Source organism: Pteronotus mesoamericanus, unplaced genomic scaffold (genome assembly GCF_021234165.1).
Source record: "Pteronotus mesoamericanus isolate MK-2021 breed Mesoamerican mustached bat unplaced genomic scaffold, CSHL_Meso_final scaffold_174, whole genome shotgun sequence".
In the NCBI taxonomy this organism is placed as follows: domain Eukaryota; kingdom Metazoa; phylum Chordata; class Mammalia; order Chiroptera; family Mormoopidae; genus Pteronotus; species Pteronotus mesoamericanus.
Genome location: NW_026555309.1, coordinates 3223561 through 3240043, shown reverse-complemented (window position 1 = coordinate 3240043; position 16483 = coordinate 3223561). Strand labels below are relative to the sequence as shown.

At 40.6% G+C, this 16483-nt stretch overlaps 1 protein-coding gene across 3 annotated transcripts in view; it reads left to right on the top strand.

The window, feature by feature from the left end:
- Positions 1-2983: 2983 nt before the first annotated feature.
- CA8 (carbonic anhydrase 8) overlaps positions 2984-16483 on the top strand; it is a 162782-nt gene continuing 149282 nt past the window's right edge. For all 3 annotated transcript variants that reach the window (XM_054590162.1, XM_054590160.1, XM_054590161.1), the window contains exons 1-2: positions 2984-3395; positions 4582-4773. In XM_054590162.1, the coding sequence (XP_054446137.1) occupies positions 3296-3395; positions 4582-4773 (292 nt within the window). In that variant the 5' untranslated portion in view covers positions 2984-3295. The remainder of the gene's footprint in view (positions 3396-4581; positions 4774-16483) is intronic.

The following is a 16483-nucleotide window of genomic DNA, read 5'->3' as shown; positions in this document are numbered from 1 at the left end:
TCCTCCAACCCCTGCCAAGAGAACGATGCATTCCTTGAAGGCAGAAAAAGGTTTGATTCATTGTGGGGTCTCTTAGAGTGCCTATTGCAGAGCAGTGCATATGAAGGGGCAAAATTCATTGTTGTTGAAGTTTAGAGATTTATAGTTTCGTTAGAAATCATTTGACATTCATGTGTTAGCTCTATCCTTGAGGTTTTCCCAGAGCATTAGGTACACACAAGAAGAAGGAAATAACCGTTTATGACAGTTCTAGGACCAAAACTCACCATGGCAGTAAGAAAGCTTGGTAAGATAGCAGTGGGGTGAGAAGGTTGGGAAGAGAGGGTTGTATAGGTACTGAGTGCTGGATGCAATCTTATCTCTTTGTTCCTTTGACATCTAGATAGGTTTGTCCCTTTTAGGTATTTCTATTTATACTCTCTTAGTATCAAGTAATTAGCTATATAGGTCTTAGTTTTAATAGATTGTGCTACTGATGTTGTTTGACCTCAATTATGCAAATAATAACAGTGAATAATATAAAGTTAATTTAAGGAATCAAATATGGTATTCGGGTGAAATGCATTATAATTATATAGAGGGATATGTAGAGTACTTATGTTCAAATATAGAACATGAATATTTTTAGATTCCTTGATATTAGGTTTAGGTGTTCTTGTTCTATTTTGTAAATCAAAGAATTGCCCTATATCTTTGATCTATGTGTTTAGGTTTTATGGTGACAGATACCTTATAATAACTAGAAATAGAAATTCCATCTTTAGTGATAATATAGTACAGGGACAGAGAAGAGAAGGTCTTAAGGTGCTGTTAATTAGCAGAAATCTGAAGCACACAGTCTCAAAGCAATTAAGGCTGATAATTGAATATTTGGATGCATGGTGGAATGGCTCATATGTTTCCGGACAGGGCACCCTAGGCTTGAGAGGAGTTACACATTATACACATGATGTTGAAAAATTCAGAAAGAATATGAATAAACGTGTTTGTCTAGTAGCTAACTGCATTTATGAGTGGTGGTTCATTGTTGGCCATATGCAAAATTATCTGTTAGCTGAAAAATTAAATATTAACAATTCAGTCTTTCAGCCTATCTGCTGTAAATATGGCACACCATTTACCCATGGAAAATGGATTTTTTTTTTTCCCATGGTGGTTTCGCTGTCCCCTGGTTTGGTAAACATCTTTATAATTCATGTGATACTTTAAATGCAATTGGTGGTCACACAATGGCTATGATGTAGCTTCTGCGTACATTTCGGGGCAGAGGGACATGGATGCTGCTGATGGGCTTGCGATGGCAGAATGATTTTACTGTGGGCCCCTCCAGAGGGTCCATTAGCTGCAGCATTTGACTGATGCATGAATATATTTTTAAAAGAAACTTTACAAAATTTTCAAGATTCTGAAAAAGTTTTCATGAAAGGAGAAAGAAATGAGATATTCCTTTTAGAAGAACTTCAGAGGAAACTGGTTAATATTTGGTGTAGTGCTTCTTATTTCTGATAGCTATAGCTTTGGGACAGACTTCTGCTTCTGTCAAACTCAGGCTCACTAATGGGCAGACGAGAGAGGCTATTCATGAAAGAACATCCACAAGGCAGTGAGCAAAGAATGAATTTAGTTTCTCTCAGACTGAACTGTGGACTTTCTGGTGTTGTGTTAAGGATAAAGAGAAATTATTTGAATTACATGAAATCCACAGGTCATCCTCAAAGCTAATGTTGACAATAGTTTTCGCCCATTTTGCTAAACATTTTAGAGCATGGCAGACTGACTGAATTTCCCCCCTTTTCAGTCCCAATCCATTTTCTGGAGAAATTTCTAATAACCCGTGATGTAGCTTTTTAAAAAAGGGGAGGGCTGAGCAGGCAGGAGACAACAGAACCCAAAAATCCCCCAAGTGAGCCTCTCCCACCTTACATGAGGCATTAAGCATTCACAGGGATCGTATGATTTAGGAACCCATGATTCAAACTGCCAACAGGCATTTTAGTGAGTGCACAGAGCATATAAAAACAAATTTTACTGAAGGTCCAAATCTGAGCTTATTATATACAGATACCTTGTAACAGCACATTCTAAAAATGCGGGGTTAACCTTCTCAGGGGTTATTGGCTAAAGCTTTTCAAAGGCGTTGGAACACGGGGCTGAAGTCATTAACACTGGACTGGGAAGCATATTTAAGAGGTAACAATGCCACCTCGTTGGATCAGGAAAGTTTCTGTTACTTACGCAATGTGTGCATTTCATTATTTACACGATTTCATTAGGGGACGAGGAGCTGGGTACACAGCCAGCTGCCTCTGCAGCAGCACCCCAGTGTCTGATACTAAAAACAAATGCTCTTTATTGCCTTTCACTACTCTTGCCTTTGAAATAGTTTTTTTTTTTTTGGAAAAATGTCCCTAAATTATATGTACCTTTCTGGATTAAAACACTTTTTTTTCTTAAATGTTTTTAGGAACTACAAGTTTCTTGGAAGTTTTTCCGTACGTGTTTCCACTGTGTTGCAAGGGCGAATTAAAAAGTAAATACTCAGAAATAAGGATTCGGAGTGGGGAAACGATCCTTCGTCGGTCACGGGGTCTCTCAGCCCTCTCTTTTCTCCTGCCTTAGGCAGTCCCTCTTTCTCCTCCCCGACCCTCTTTCTTGGTTTTTGTTATCTCCTGGAGTTAGGATGAAAATGAGTGAGAGTAGAAAGGCCCTGGCCTGGGCTCTGCACACCGACGACCTGAGGACAGACCCTGGGTGACTCACCAGGTTCTGGCCCGCAGGCGCCGGGCCCAAGCGAGGGCAGCGCGAGCGGGGTGGGGAGCGGACCCAGCGGTTTCCGCCGGTTCCGCGCGGTAGCCCCGGGGCCTTTTCCTGCAGTCGTTCCCCGGGTCCTGCGGCCAAAGAGCCAAGGGGGCGGATCCTCACGTGCCAGACACGCCCCGGCCGGGTTTATAATTCGCTCGCTCCAGCTCCGGGAACTGCTCCTTCTCCCGCGCTCCAACCGGGACTGGGACGGGGCCCCCCGCGCCGGCAGCCCGACAACTCCGGACGGAGTTCACGCCCCCTCGCACTCGCGCTCGCGCTCACGCTCACACTCACACTCACATACAGGCGCCCACACTTACATTGCCATTCGCCACGCGCGCTCCCACCCATTCACGTGCGCTCACACTCGTGCACTCACAAGCCTAGTTTCACCCGCTGACACTCACACGCTCACACCCCTGCTCAGGCCCGCTTACCCTGCAGGGGCGCAGGCACAGTCAGCGAGAGCTCAGAGAGGACCCACGGCTTCTCCATGGCTGATCTGAGCTTCATCGAAGATACCGTCGCTTTCCCGGAGAAGGAAGAGGATGAAGAGGAAGAGGAAGAGGGTGTCGAGTGGGGCTACGAAGAAGGTAACCCGCCGCATATTGAGGCGACCAGGGTCCCGGGACGGCGCGTGGGACGCTGCGCGTCGCGTGTGTTCTGCCCAGCGCTGGGCTCTGCATACTTCTGCTCTCTGGCGCTCGGAACGCCGCCGAGTCCCTTCTTTCCCACGTGGGTCTCTGTCACTTTCCCGTGCCGGTGGCCTGTCTCGGGGGCCGAAGGCGCAGGAGGGAGAGCGGGCGGGCCTGCCACCTGCGCTCGGGTTGGGGAGCCTGGCCTTTCTCCCCGGCAGCTGTTGGCACCTGCCTTCGTCCGGCGGGCAAGCCTTAAAGCTGCAGCTCTGACGTTTCTTCTCTCCAAAGTAGCTAAAAGGAGCAGCGTTAACCATTACTCAACACCTTGAGAATACGGTGTTAGTGAAACTATTCGTTTCTTGCTTGCTATGGGGACCCTGGTGAGAGAAAGTATCCTGCCTCTACTCTGTTCCTGAAGGACACTAACACGGCTGATTCTTTCCAGACAAGTCCTAAATTGCAGGCTGAATCAATGGGCTTGGCAAGACGGGGTCGACTTTTTAAAAAAGTTTAGGTTCCTAAATTTATCCCTCTGAAAATGTAGGTCTGTTAACAGAGCTAACCACTGGTGCTGATGTTGACTACATCTACGAAAACAATTGTAGAATTTATCATTTTAATTATAAAAATACGGAGAGAGTGTATATATAGGTATGCGTACATGTATATATGTACACTTCAAAAATACTGTACTTGCATTTCTGATAAGAGGTTTACTCACTAGCATTAGAGTTATGGTTTGGGGATCTCATTAAGCATGTTGAGAATTACAGGTATTTCCCAAGTACTGCACATAATTGAATTGGTGAGCAGAAGAAATTTTTGTGGTATTATTTTTTCTGATCACTTAATGATGACCTAAATTTCTTAGACATAAATTATTACATTTCTGTAGACAAATACAAACAGAATATTATGTGAGTTCAGGGTTTTTTTGTGTGGTATTTGATAATATGAGGTCATTCAAAATATAAATGTGAAGATTCACACACATTGACCATATTTCATTGTATAGAGATGGTAGTCATAACCCACTTAATAATGTCAAGGATTATAAACTGTTCTAAACTAGTTTTAACATGTTAAATTTTACTGTAACTTTCTTTTATCCTGATATTAATATGTTTCATTTTGTCCTTAGGTGTTGAATGGGGCTTGGTGTTTCCTGATGCTAATGGGGAATACCAGTCTCCCATTAACCTGAATTCGAGAGAAGCTCGATATGACCCCTCACTTCTGGATGTCCGCCTCTCGCCCAATTATGTGGTCTGCCGAGACTGTGAAGTCACCAACGATGGACATACCATTCAGGTTATCCTGAAGTCAAAATCAGGTATTTCAGAAGATGCTCTGCCTGCTCTTATATACTTGTAGTTAACTTGGAGCTATTAAACTCTCATTTAGCTTGTCTGACCTTAAAGAACTAATATAACTCCATTGTCAGATACCTTTATATATTATAAAATACATTTTTGGGAATTGTTTTCTGAAACATTTTTGAAAGAATAAAAAGATGAAATTATGACGGTGTCAGTTTGGTGGTTCTACATTGTGATGCTACTCTAACAATCTTAGGTGGTCAACTGGTACCTTGTGGAATTTGTGGAGAGGTGTATGCAGGTGTACAAATATGAATTTTGTCCTAAATTGTTGATTAGTTTAAATCATTTAGATAATGATGATTGTTTTACTGCATTGTAAAACTAAAAATTAGGATTTATTGACATTTTCTGGCATTCAAGATATACTTTTTCAAATTCATTTTTCTACTATGTTAATGACAACAAGCATTTTAACTAATAGAAATAAAAAATATCCTCCAAACTCAGCCTAAGATTTAAATACCAAATAAAGCTCTTGCTTCTTATCTATTTACTTTTTAAACTCCCCTTCTCCCTATCTGAGCCTATTTGAGATGCATCTGAAGTGTTTTATGGAAAAGTTATTAGGCCATTACCAAGGAAATTGGTTTTCAGCTTAAATGTAGTGGAGAGGAAAGCAGAATTTTAAAAATTAGCATTAATAGTATAGTGAATAATGACTATTATTTCCCTCTTAGGAAAAATATAAAATCAAATATGTTGAAATAATAGGAAGTGCTTAGTAGAGACCAACTGTGCTCAAATTCTGGATCAGTAAATTTTATATTTTAAAACATAAAATCTTCAGGTTAATTATTAGGCTGGGCAGATATTCATTACCAATTACAGATTTTTTATTCATGGTGAATGTTCCTGAGCTTTAACTTAGAATCCATGAGATAGTCATAGGTTCACGTAGTTTTCCCTGCTGTTCTGAGGTCAAAGTATGGGCACCATCCAAAACAGATTGTAGGTTGTACTTTAGAGAGACAGCTTCAGATGTAAATTTGAATTTGAATTGGAGTATTTGAGGTGGAGGAGTTAAACTATGATGAGACATTATGTATTATTTAAAAAATATGTAGTAAAATTATTGAATACTGACTTCTGGCCTACAAAAGACATTTAAAAGTAATATGTGTGTGTGTGTGTTGACATGCTTTTGTACTTTGGGGAATAAAATATTTCTATATCTATACAACAAAAATGCATTTCACAGCAAGCACAATTGCCACTGTTGGTTGTATACAAATGGACAAGATGGTTCTCGAGAATTCATAATTTAGTAGAAACACAGTCTTTTAAAGTGTTAGTATTGATATGATAATGGTAAGTGTTAGAAAGCTTTATGGGAGCATAGAAGAATGACTGACTACAAGTACTGTCTGTTAAGACAACGTGTGTCCGTCCTGATCAAATTTACTTGATCTAATTGAAATTAATATTTTCTTCTGGTAACTTCTCAAACACTTTCCTTGGCCTCCTACTCATCCCCCAGAAGAGATTGTTAAGCACTATTTTGGTCCTCTAGTCACAGGTATGTTTCTTCCTCATGTACTTTGTTTTCCAGTTGATTCTCCTCTGTCCTCTACCCTTCATCGCTGAGGAAGAGCTGTCTGTCTCTCTGCCTAGGCCCTATTTTGGATGCACATGCTCCAGACTCCTGAATCCTCTTTTCTCAGGGAGAACTTGTTCCTTCAGATGCCCCATCTCCTTTCTGCCACTATAATAACTTCTTCAGTGTTTCTCCAAATTTAAAAGTTCCATGTCTGGACAAGTTTATTTATTTTTTACTAGGCTATTTAAGCTTCTCAAAGGAATAGCCTGCAAGCCCTGAACACCCTGGCATTCATTTATCTAATTCAAGTTCTATCTTTATCAAAATAGAATATAAATATAATTTAAATAGTTGACTAGTACTCTATTTCTCTCTCCCTCTGGGTTATACCCCTCTCCTCCCACCTAAAATTTTCTGTCCTGGTGACAGTCACTTCCAGCTTTTAGCTGTTTCTCCTGCTGCCATACTTCTTAATAACATGTGTATACTGTCCTGCTTTGATATTTAAGATACCTATGAACTTCCTGCTCCGGAAGATGAGGCTAATTCTCTTATTACCCTCCCATACTGTGATTTTGCTCCCCTTTGTCCCTACACTTTAAATTATAATTTTTATTTAAATCAATACTCAATATTTCCATTATTATGATTATGTAACTGTTGTTTCTGGCTGAGATTATATTTATTTCCTTTATTGAATAATATGTTTCTTTTCCCTAGAGTTAATGTATTTTTGTTTCTTTAGTTTTTAAATTTATCTTTTCATGAGTTCATTTGCAAAGTCTCTGACAGATGGCAGATCTTCTTCCAGGACATTGAAACATATTAAATTATCCTTCCCTCCCTCTCATCCTTTCTTCCTCTTGGCCCTGGAGGCCTCTCTTCCATGCGTCCCTGCCGGGCCTGGTCTGCTGGCTCCCCAGGCCTGCTGTGCAGCCATCTCCTGCCACGCCCCCAGGACTCAAGCCCAGGAAGTCCCTTTGCTTGTCTCCTGTGGGCAGTCCTATGTTTCCAGGATGCTGTGACATCCTCTTGTGGGCCTGTTCCCGCATTTCAGGGAGTTTCTAAGTCTATCCCCTTCTACAATTCATCTGTTCTTCCCTCCTGAGAAAGGGCACGTGAGGGCAAAGCTGGGTTACCTTGTGAGTTTGCGTGTGTCTCACTCGACTGGGGCTTGCCTCGGCAAAGCAGCCCAGGCTGGAAGAACTTGCTCTCAGATATTTGATGTCACTGCTGCATTACCTTCTGCCCTCCAGTGTTGCGGTCGAAAGATTTAGTGCCATCCTGTTTGCGAGTCCTTTCATGTGACCTTTTTCTCTCTCTAGGAGCTTTTACAATCTCCTCTTTATTGCGATTGCTTTGAAATTTTACAGCCATATGCTTTGGTGTGGTTCTTTTTCACTCTCTGTGTTGGGTACTAGGTAGGCCGTTTCAACCAGGATTTCTCAGAAATGTCTCAGAATTTTTTTTATGTTGTTTCATTGAAAAGTTTTTCTGTTTTTTCTTTTTTATCTTCTTTCAATAACTCTTATTTTTCTTTGTTTTTTCTTCTATTTTCCGTAGATTTCCTCAACTTAACATCTTTCAGATCTTCTACTGAAATTTTAACTTCTGCTAGCTGTTTTTGATTTCTAAAAAGTTGTGCTTATTTTATAAATTGTTCTACTTTCTAACATGCAGCATCTAGCATTTATTTCACGAATGCAGAATGTCTCCATTCTTTTCTGTACAGCTCTTTTCTTTTCTTTTCCTTTCTTTTCATGTGTCTGTTTATTCCAGGTTGCTTCTTCTATTTGTTATTCTCTCATTTATTGTTGGAGATTTCCTCAAATGCCCAGTGATCTTTGGCTCATTGTTCATATTTAGGAAGGGATCTAAAAAGCGGATTAGAGGCTCTGTGCTCCTGGGCAAGAATGTGGTCTGGTGGGGGTCACAGTCATGTGATTAGGTGAGGACCTGGCCATGTCGTTTGAAGGAGGCCTTTGTAGGTTTTGTCAGTTTCTTTGGTGGAGGGCTTGTGGGGGCTCAGAGCTGATTGTCAGCAGCTGGTTACTGACCAGAGGCAAGACAGTGTAATTTGAGTGGTCCCTTTGTTATAGTTAGTGAACTGCATTGACACATCATCAGCGGCTCAAGTTCATAGTTTACCTTAGGGTTTACTTTGGTGTTGCGCATTCTTTGGGTTTGAACAGGTGCTGTGTAATGACATGTCTCCATTGCTATGGTATGATACAGAGCAGTTTTGCTGCCCTAAAGTCCTCTATGTTCTGTCTGTGCCTCCCTCCATCTTGTCCACCCCTGGCAACCACAGATCGTCTTATTATCTCTGTAATTTTACCTTTTCCAGAATGTCATATAGTTGGAATCATACATTACATAGCCTTTTCAGTTTGGCTTCTTTTACTTAATAATATACTTAATACTTAATACATTATCCAATAATAATTTATTGGATGTTGTCTTTTAAAATAAAAAATTCATAGAATAAGCACAATTTTTTTAAAGAAATTAAACTTCATACACACCAATCCGCTGCAACATCTGACCTCATAGAGGCTATCAGTGGTCTGGGCTACTTTGTTCTTTCTTTTTGTTTTTGTTGTTATTGCTTTGTTTATATTAACCAACAGAAAGGAATTGCCAAAAAGAGATACAAAAATTTTAGCATAATTTCAATGCAGACATTTATTAAGTTAAAGCTTTTTAACATAACCCTAATGATATAGTGCCTGTATATAAACCCACCTGGACACATTGCCCTAATTTAAATTGAGGCATTCCCTAGCATGACCGCCACCCCTAACTCTTGCTGGAGGTCCCGAACCAAGGTCATTGATGATCCTCTTGTCCCACAACCACATGGACACTTTAAAATTCTTAAAACACTTTAATTGTGCAGCATTGGCAATGGCATTTTTGGAAACTCTCTCATGTTGGTCTCTGTGACACATCACCTCCCAATGTTTCTTCTTCACTGGGACTGCCTGTTCTCTGCCAGTCCTTCATTCTCTGCTCCCGTACATAATGGGTGTCTCAGGGCCTCCTCCGCAACTCTCTTCTCTTGTACAACGTGCATTCTGTAAGCAGTGTGTTCATACAGACTTCATGCTACTTGGTTCGGTAATCTGTTTTCCAGTAAGACCACGCAGTGTCCTAGTACCTCTTAGCAACCTTGTTGATTTAAAGACCAAGTTTTCAAAAAATATCTTACAATTATTTTTACTGAAGAAGGGACTGTGTATTGTTTATTTATATAAAACATCAAGGTTCAATTTCTTTATGATTATATTTATTATTAGCTAACTTTGGAGAATTAGAATTACCTGAACAGTTGCCTTAATCTACTTCGTTTTGCTGGTGTAGACCCAGCATAAAAGCCTCCTCCCTGTATTGTTGATGTTATCTCTTCCTCTAAGAGCTGAGTTTAGGACAGGGGCTGAAGTCCTAGATTCCCTGAGTGGAAACCCCTGGAGGCAGCCCACCCAGCCTCCTGTCTTAGATCCTCTGGCAAGTGGCTGGGCACCCTCAGTGTGAACATCTCAGGAAAGGAAATCCTTTCCTTACTGAGCAAACCCTTTGAGTAATTTCAAAGATCAAAACGTTCTATAATTGCCCTCATTGTCACCATTCTGGGATTCCAGACCTACAGAGGACAAACATTAGTATATTTTCACATGGCATTCTTTAAAATATTGACTACCAAAATCCTATTATGAAATTCACCTTTTTCCTTTTAGGTGTATTAGTTCCTTCAACTTCCTTTACAGATAGTCTTTCATTCATTAATAACTTATTTATTGATCATTCACTATAGGAATTACATACTTCTCTCTGAGAGCCAGGCAGCTACCATAAATGAGAGGAGCCAGGAGAGCAAAACTTGTAAATAGCCACTGACTCTCTGCTTTATATGTAGTGTTGGGAGGCAGTAGGACTGGTTGGTTGAGACTGTGGGAAACCAGCAAACTACAGGAAGCAGATCTAGTTTGCCAGATGTTTAACGCATCCAGAAAAGCTGGAGATGCGGGCCTACGTACCAAACACAATCACTGGGTTCATCTGGCCTGTAAGGTGCAGTTGGCAATCTTTGTTTTTCCTTATGCAAGGTGTTCCATGTCTTGGGCAAGGTAAATATCAATTATACCCTGTGCCTGACCTCAAGAAGCTTACAGTGGTAGATGTGAAAAATTGATGTACAGGGAGATATTATTTTTTGCCTGAAATTGTTAGGGAAGGCTTTGGGGAGGTAGTAGCATTCGCAGTGACCCTTGAAGGGTGACTAGCATTTGGATCTGGGAGATTGGGATGTGGGAGAAGGGGGAGCAGTAAGCAAACAGGCATGGATGTAAGAAGGTCTAGAGGTTGTGTAGGGAAAGGTGCATCCTTAAATAATCTGGAAGAAAAGTTTTATTCATAATAACTGAGGTTAATAGGCAATATAATGGAGAGGGTATGTTGGAGCAAATTCATGAGGGACCTTGAACCAAGTCTACCCAGTATAGGTATTTTTTATTTTCTGTAGGATACAGTCACAATCATGTTGCTTTAGGAAAATTAACCTGGTAGCACCGAATAAGATGGAATCTGGGAGAAATTAGGAGTCAGGTTGCAGGTTATTGCATGAGACTCAGTTCACCTAGACAACAGCTACTGTGTTGGCCGTGTCAGCGGGAAGGAAGGGATGACACAAGAGGGATCTGGAGCTGCCATCTGTGAGCTTCAGTGACTGGTTATGTGGACCAGGGAAGAGGAGAGGCGGGCTGGTGTGGAGCCCCTGTGACTGGACCACATTTCGGATCCTGTCACTGCTCTCTCCCTCTGCTCTGAGCATATTTTGAGGTGGCAGAGCGTCTCCAAACCTGGAGTTGAGCCAAGGTTCCCATTCCAGGTGGACATGACCGGACTGTGGGTCCTGTTATTTCCCTGACTGGGGAGAGTTTTATTTAAGCTGCTACATATATTATGTCTCCGTGGGGCATACGAATCACTGCGCTGCAGGAATCTTAACAATTTAGTGTACACAGGCAGATCAAGATGGAACGTATTACAGTGATATAAAAGATAGCTTAAGTGTAAAAATGTAATTATTATGGACTTCTCACCTACGTGGTTTGATACTTAAGTTGTGAAAAAGTGTGAGGCTGCCCAAGCTTGTGCGATAGAATGTCATTCCATCTGACAGCAAGCAGTGTGTTAAGGATGATGACATTTTTAAAGGGCCATCAGTGTGGGAGAAATTGCTAATCAAGATAGGTCACTTGTGCCCTTCACTGTAACTTATTATAGAAACATTAATTAGACAATTTTACTTTGGGGTATTTTATAATTCTCAGTATTAATTTTAGGCTAGATTATTATTTTTTATTATTAGTCATACTTTTAGAAAAAGTCAACTTTTTATAGTACCTCTTAGAAACCTTGCTGATTTAAAGACCAAGTTTTCAAAAAATATCTTACAATTATTTTTACTGAAGAAGGGACTGGATATTGTTTATTTATATAAAACATCAAGGTTCAATTTCTTTATGATTATATTTATTATTAGCTAACTTTGGAGAATTAGAATTACCTGAACAGTTGCCTTAATCTACTTCGTTTTGCTTGTGTAGACCCAGCATAACAGCCTCCTCTCTGTATTATCGATGTTTTCTCTTCCTGTAAGAGCTGATGATATTTATTCTTTAAAATTAAATAAAGCTTCCCCAGCTGGTGTGGCTTGGTTGGTTAGAGCATTGTCCCATACACCAAAAGGTTGTGGGCTTGATTTCCCATCAGGGCACATACCTGGGTTGTGGATTCGATCCCTGATCGGGGGCATATGAGAAGGCAACTGATTGATGTTTCTCTCTTTCTTTCTGTCTCCCTCCCTCTCTCCCTTCATCCCTCTCTCCCTCTCTCACTAAAAGCAATGAAAAAATGTCCTTGAATGTGGATTAAAAAAAAACTTAAAAAAAAGGAAATAATGTTGCAGGTTAGTTAAAAGCTAAAGACAATAAAAACACTGATTTTTGCTTTTAAGACTTCAAAGGTTAAAAAAACTAATTAATACTATTTTTTGGAATGTTTTATGAGTCATTTGGGATTCCTTAAAGTTAAACTGAGGTTATGAAACCTTTAAACCTACCAAGAATGAGCATGGGCCTCTGGCTCCTTCGGGGACACGTAGACACCACTGGTGTTGGTGCCCCACCCCCCTCCTCCATCCCTTGGGGACATGCCTCTGTCTCCCGGCCTCACCAGGTTTGCCTGGTCTATGACAGCAGCTTGCTAAGCACTTAGGCTCGCCTTTTGCTGGTCCAGCATCCATGCATACATGGAGTAATATTTTTGCATTTTAAAACATTAGTCCCCTGCTTCAAAGCCATCGATGCTTCCCTCCATGCTACACTCTGACTTGTAGTGTGGGCTGCAGATCTCTTCTTGATGCGCACATCTGGAGGCCTGACTTGGGCCCCCAGTAACCTCTACCTTTATTCTCTTGGAACACATTCAAGCTGCTTCATATCTCTGAGCCTTTCTCAGCATCCTCTCTCTGCTGGGATGTACATTCTCACTTCTGTTAGCTTCCTTTTCAAGGCTTTGCTTAGCTCTCATCTCCTGTGGAAAGTTCTCTGATGTTCTGATCCCCTAGGCTTTGGCTTGGCCCTTGCTGGATATTTTCTTAGTGCCTTGTGCTCTTTGCCTTACTCTTCTAATGCAACTTATGTAAGCTATTAAATTCAGTTCCTTAAGCATTGAGCATGCCTTGCCAACACTACGACTGTATCCTTCTTTTTGTGAACTCGGTGCCCAGCACAGGGTATGGAGTTCATCTTAAAATGTGTGTTGAACTCAAATGAAATGAGGGAGCTAAGCTTTGATAAACACCAGCCTTTGAACTGTCTGGCAAATTTGTTTTCCACAAAAGATATAGAAGCTTAGATAGATTTAGGTAAATCTGTGTGTATTCTGTCCAGAAAGTATCCACCCACATAGAATGAAAATAGAGACATTTATTGAAGAAATTACAAGATACAAGGAACATTGTATGTAGAACAATGACGCCTCAGTCTCCTTCGAAGTAGGCACCTTGGGACCTCACACAGCTCTCCCAGCATCTCTTCCACTGTTCGAAACACTCTACAAAAGTCCTTTGTTGGAATTGCTATCAGCTGCCCTGTTGTATTTCCTGAATCTCACCCATGGTCTGAACTCTCTTCCCTTTCAAAGGTGATTTTAGTTTTGGGAAAAGCCAGAAATCACAGGGTGCCAATCGGAGCTGTAGAGGGGTTGAGTCATGTGGGTGATGTGATGTTTCACCAAAAAACTGCAGGAGATGTGATGCCAGAGTGGGTGCGTTGTTGTGATAGAGCTGCCAATCACCAGTTGCCCACAGCTGTGGCTGTTTTCATCATATTGCATCTCTCAACCAACAAACAACATTGAGGTGGTACTCCTTATTAATTGTTTGGCCTGGAGGGGTGTACTTGTGATGAACAACACCTTCCCAATCTAAAAACACAGTTAACATGGTCTTGATCTTGCTGTAATTTTGCTATGCCTTCTTTGGGAATGGAGAACCAGGCAACTTCCATTAAGATGACTAGGCCTTTATTTTGGATGATAGCCTTAGACCCAGGATTCATCTCTGGTTGTGACCTTGTGGAAATCTGGATCATTTCTAGAAGTTTGAATCAAGTCATTAGCAATGGCAGCATGGTGTTCTTTCTGCTCTGGTTGAAGATGCTGAACAAATTTTGCCACAACATGTTTCACGCCAAGATCCTGCATCAATCAAATAAGACCCAGTAGGTTTTGGACTCTCCAGATCAGTGTCTAGTTCTCATACTCTCAGTGGCTGATCTTTGTTGATTGCAGCCCATGTGACTGTACATGTTCAACATTCTCAGGTGTTCTGCTTGCTGCATGCCTTCCAGAATGTGGATCACTTTCAACAGCTTCTCAACCATCTTTGAAGTGTTTGTGGCACACTTTTATGTGCACTGAACTCATTTAATCACCCCTGAAAGCCTTTTGAACCATTCAAATAGTTTCTGTGAAGGAGTGTTCAAGCTTAATGCAGAATTTGATACAGATTCATTGGTCTTCTCACTCAGTCATTTTGAATGCAATGGCCACACAGTACACATGCTCACTCAACGGCATCTACTGCCCCCACTGACTAGTACAGCGAGGTAGTCATTGTTCACACATGCACAGTCCAAGCCACTGTTCTTGGCTGCCAGGTTACATCGATGTTGCATAAACTGTTCTCATTTTATTAACAATGGCTGAACTTTTTCTGGACAGAACCATGTTTTGTTCCTCAAGTTTTGGAGAAGGAACTCATTTTATATCTCATAAGCCTGATGGGCATGACTATTATGGAATATTAATGAAAATGGATGCAGCAGCAATGACATCAGTTTTATATTTTTTCCCTAAGTTTGTTATCCTAAGGAAATGCAGCATGTTATCAGTGTGAGTCTCATGTTATTTCACTGTAAAAAAATTTATTGAGCTTAATGGCATCACAAGTAATAAAACTGCCATATAGTGACAAAGTATCACTCAGCAAAATTTGATAATCATAAATTTGGGAAGAGTGTACATACACCTTTTGGTATGACTGGTTTCATTATTTTAAAAAAGCTATAAAAAGACAGAAAAATGCCTTAATAGGATGTTGCCAAATGGATAAAACAGAGCTACTATGTATTTTTAATCTATAAATACCATCACTCTTGGGGGATGAACAAGTAATATTTGCCAGGCACCTCGTAAAATTCTGAATTCAGTATTTTGTCTTTACATTGTCATTGTAAAATTCTGAATTCAATATTTTGTCATGGCTTTGTACAGCCACATGGTATTAGTGTGGTTTAACTTTGGATTATTCATCTGCAGCAAAAGTGGAAGGTCCCCAGCACCTGATTCCTGTCTGAAAGCTGCCTCTTTGTCACTTCTCTCTGGGGATCAGGCCTGTCAAAATGTGTCTTTTCTTTGTGCTCATTGTCAACCCAATAGAATAGAAGATCCATGAAACCATGGAATTTTGTCTGTTTTGTCAAAATCAGTGTATCTTAAACACTTAATACAGTGTCTGGTACAATGTAGATGATCAATGGACTCTTGTGGACCTTGAACTTCTCCCTACCAAGACATAGATTTGTGGAGTTAAAATTTCCTATACATTTAAAATATAAGCTCTATCCCCAAATTTTAAATGAAGGGTTTCATTCTTGTTAAAGAATACTGGGCATTGATCAGGTTGGGGTGTGTGTGTGTGTATTTTTGAAGAGTGGATCTATTTTTTTGGTCTCCTGAAGTCACTGTGAACATCAGTTAGTTATAGCATACATTTTTACAAGAAAGTGCCTGTAGACTACCCTGTAGCAGTTCTAGAGACACTGTGTATGTGTTGTGTGTATGCAAAATGTACTGAGTATATGCAATAGGAGGTTTTTGGGAAAAATTCTTTAATCGTCTTTCCCATTTCATGTGAACTTTATTTTACAATACCCCTCTCTTTTTCTTTAGCAATGTGTAGCTAAGCCCCCTTCACAATAATTTTTTGCCTTCTTTTGTAAGTAGGGTGTTATAAAACACACTCCTCTGAAACCTCAGGTCAGTTGTGCTTGCACATGGCGAGGGGTATGTTTTCTAGTTCTGATGATGAGACAGGGGTACAGTGAGAATCTTCTAAGCTTTTCCTTCTTTTTCATTTGGGAAGTGGGGTACACTGTAGATAGAATCCAGGCCTCTTTCCCAGTTCTCCTTAGGACCAAGTTTGGACAGCCATGATAAAGGAGGAGTGAGTTTTGAGATTATTCAGAAACTGGCGCTCTGGTTGAAACAGAAACATTTCATACCGTCTTCCATCCACAGCTTGGATGGTTATTGAAGGTATTCAGTGAGCCCACAATGCACTTCTGGATGTTTGCAACCCTTTGTGATCCATGTACTTACATTTTTTTTTATTGTCCTGGGAAATATGACTACAGTTTAGAAATCTAGACTTCAAGGGCTTCTTGTTTTTCAGTTCATGCCTGCAGATATTGCAATGTGGTTTTCCCCATTCCCGCATCCTCCTGAGATCTGGGTCAGAAGATTCAAGCTCCAGGCTCCTGGAGCTTGCTAGCTGG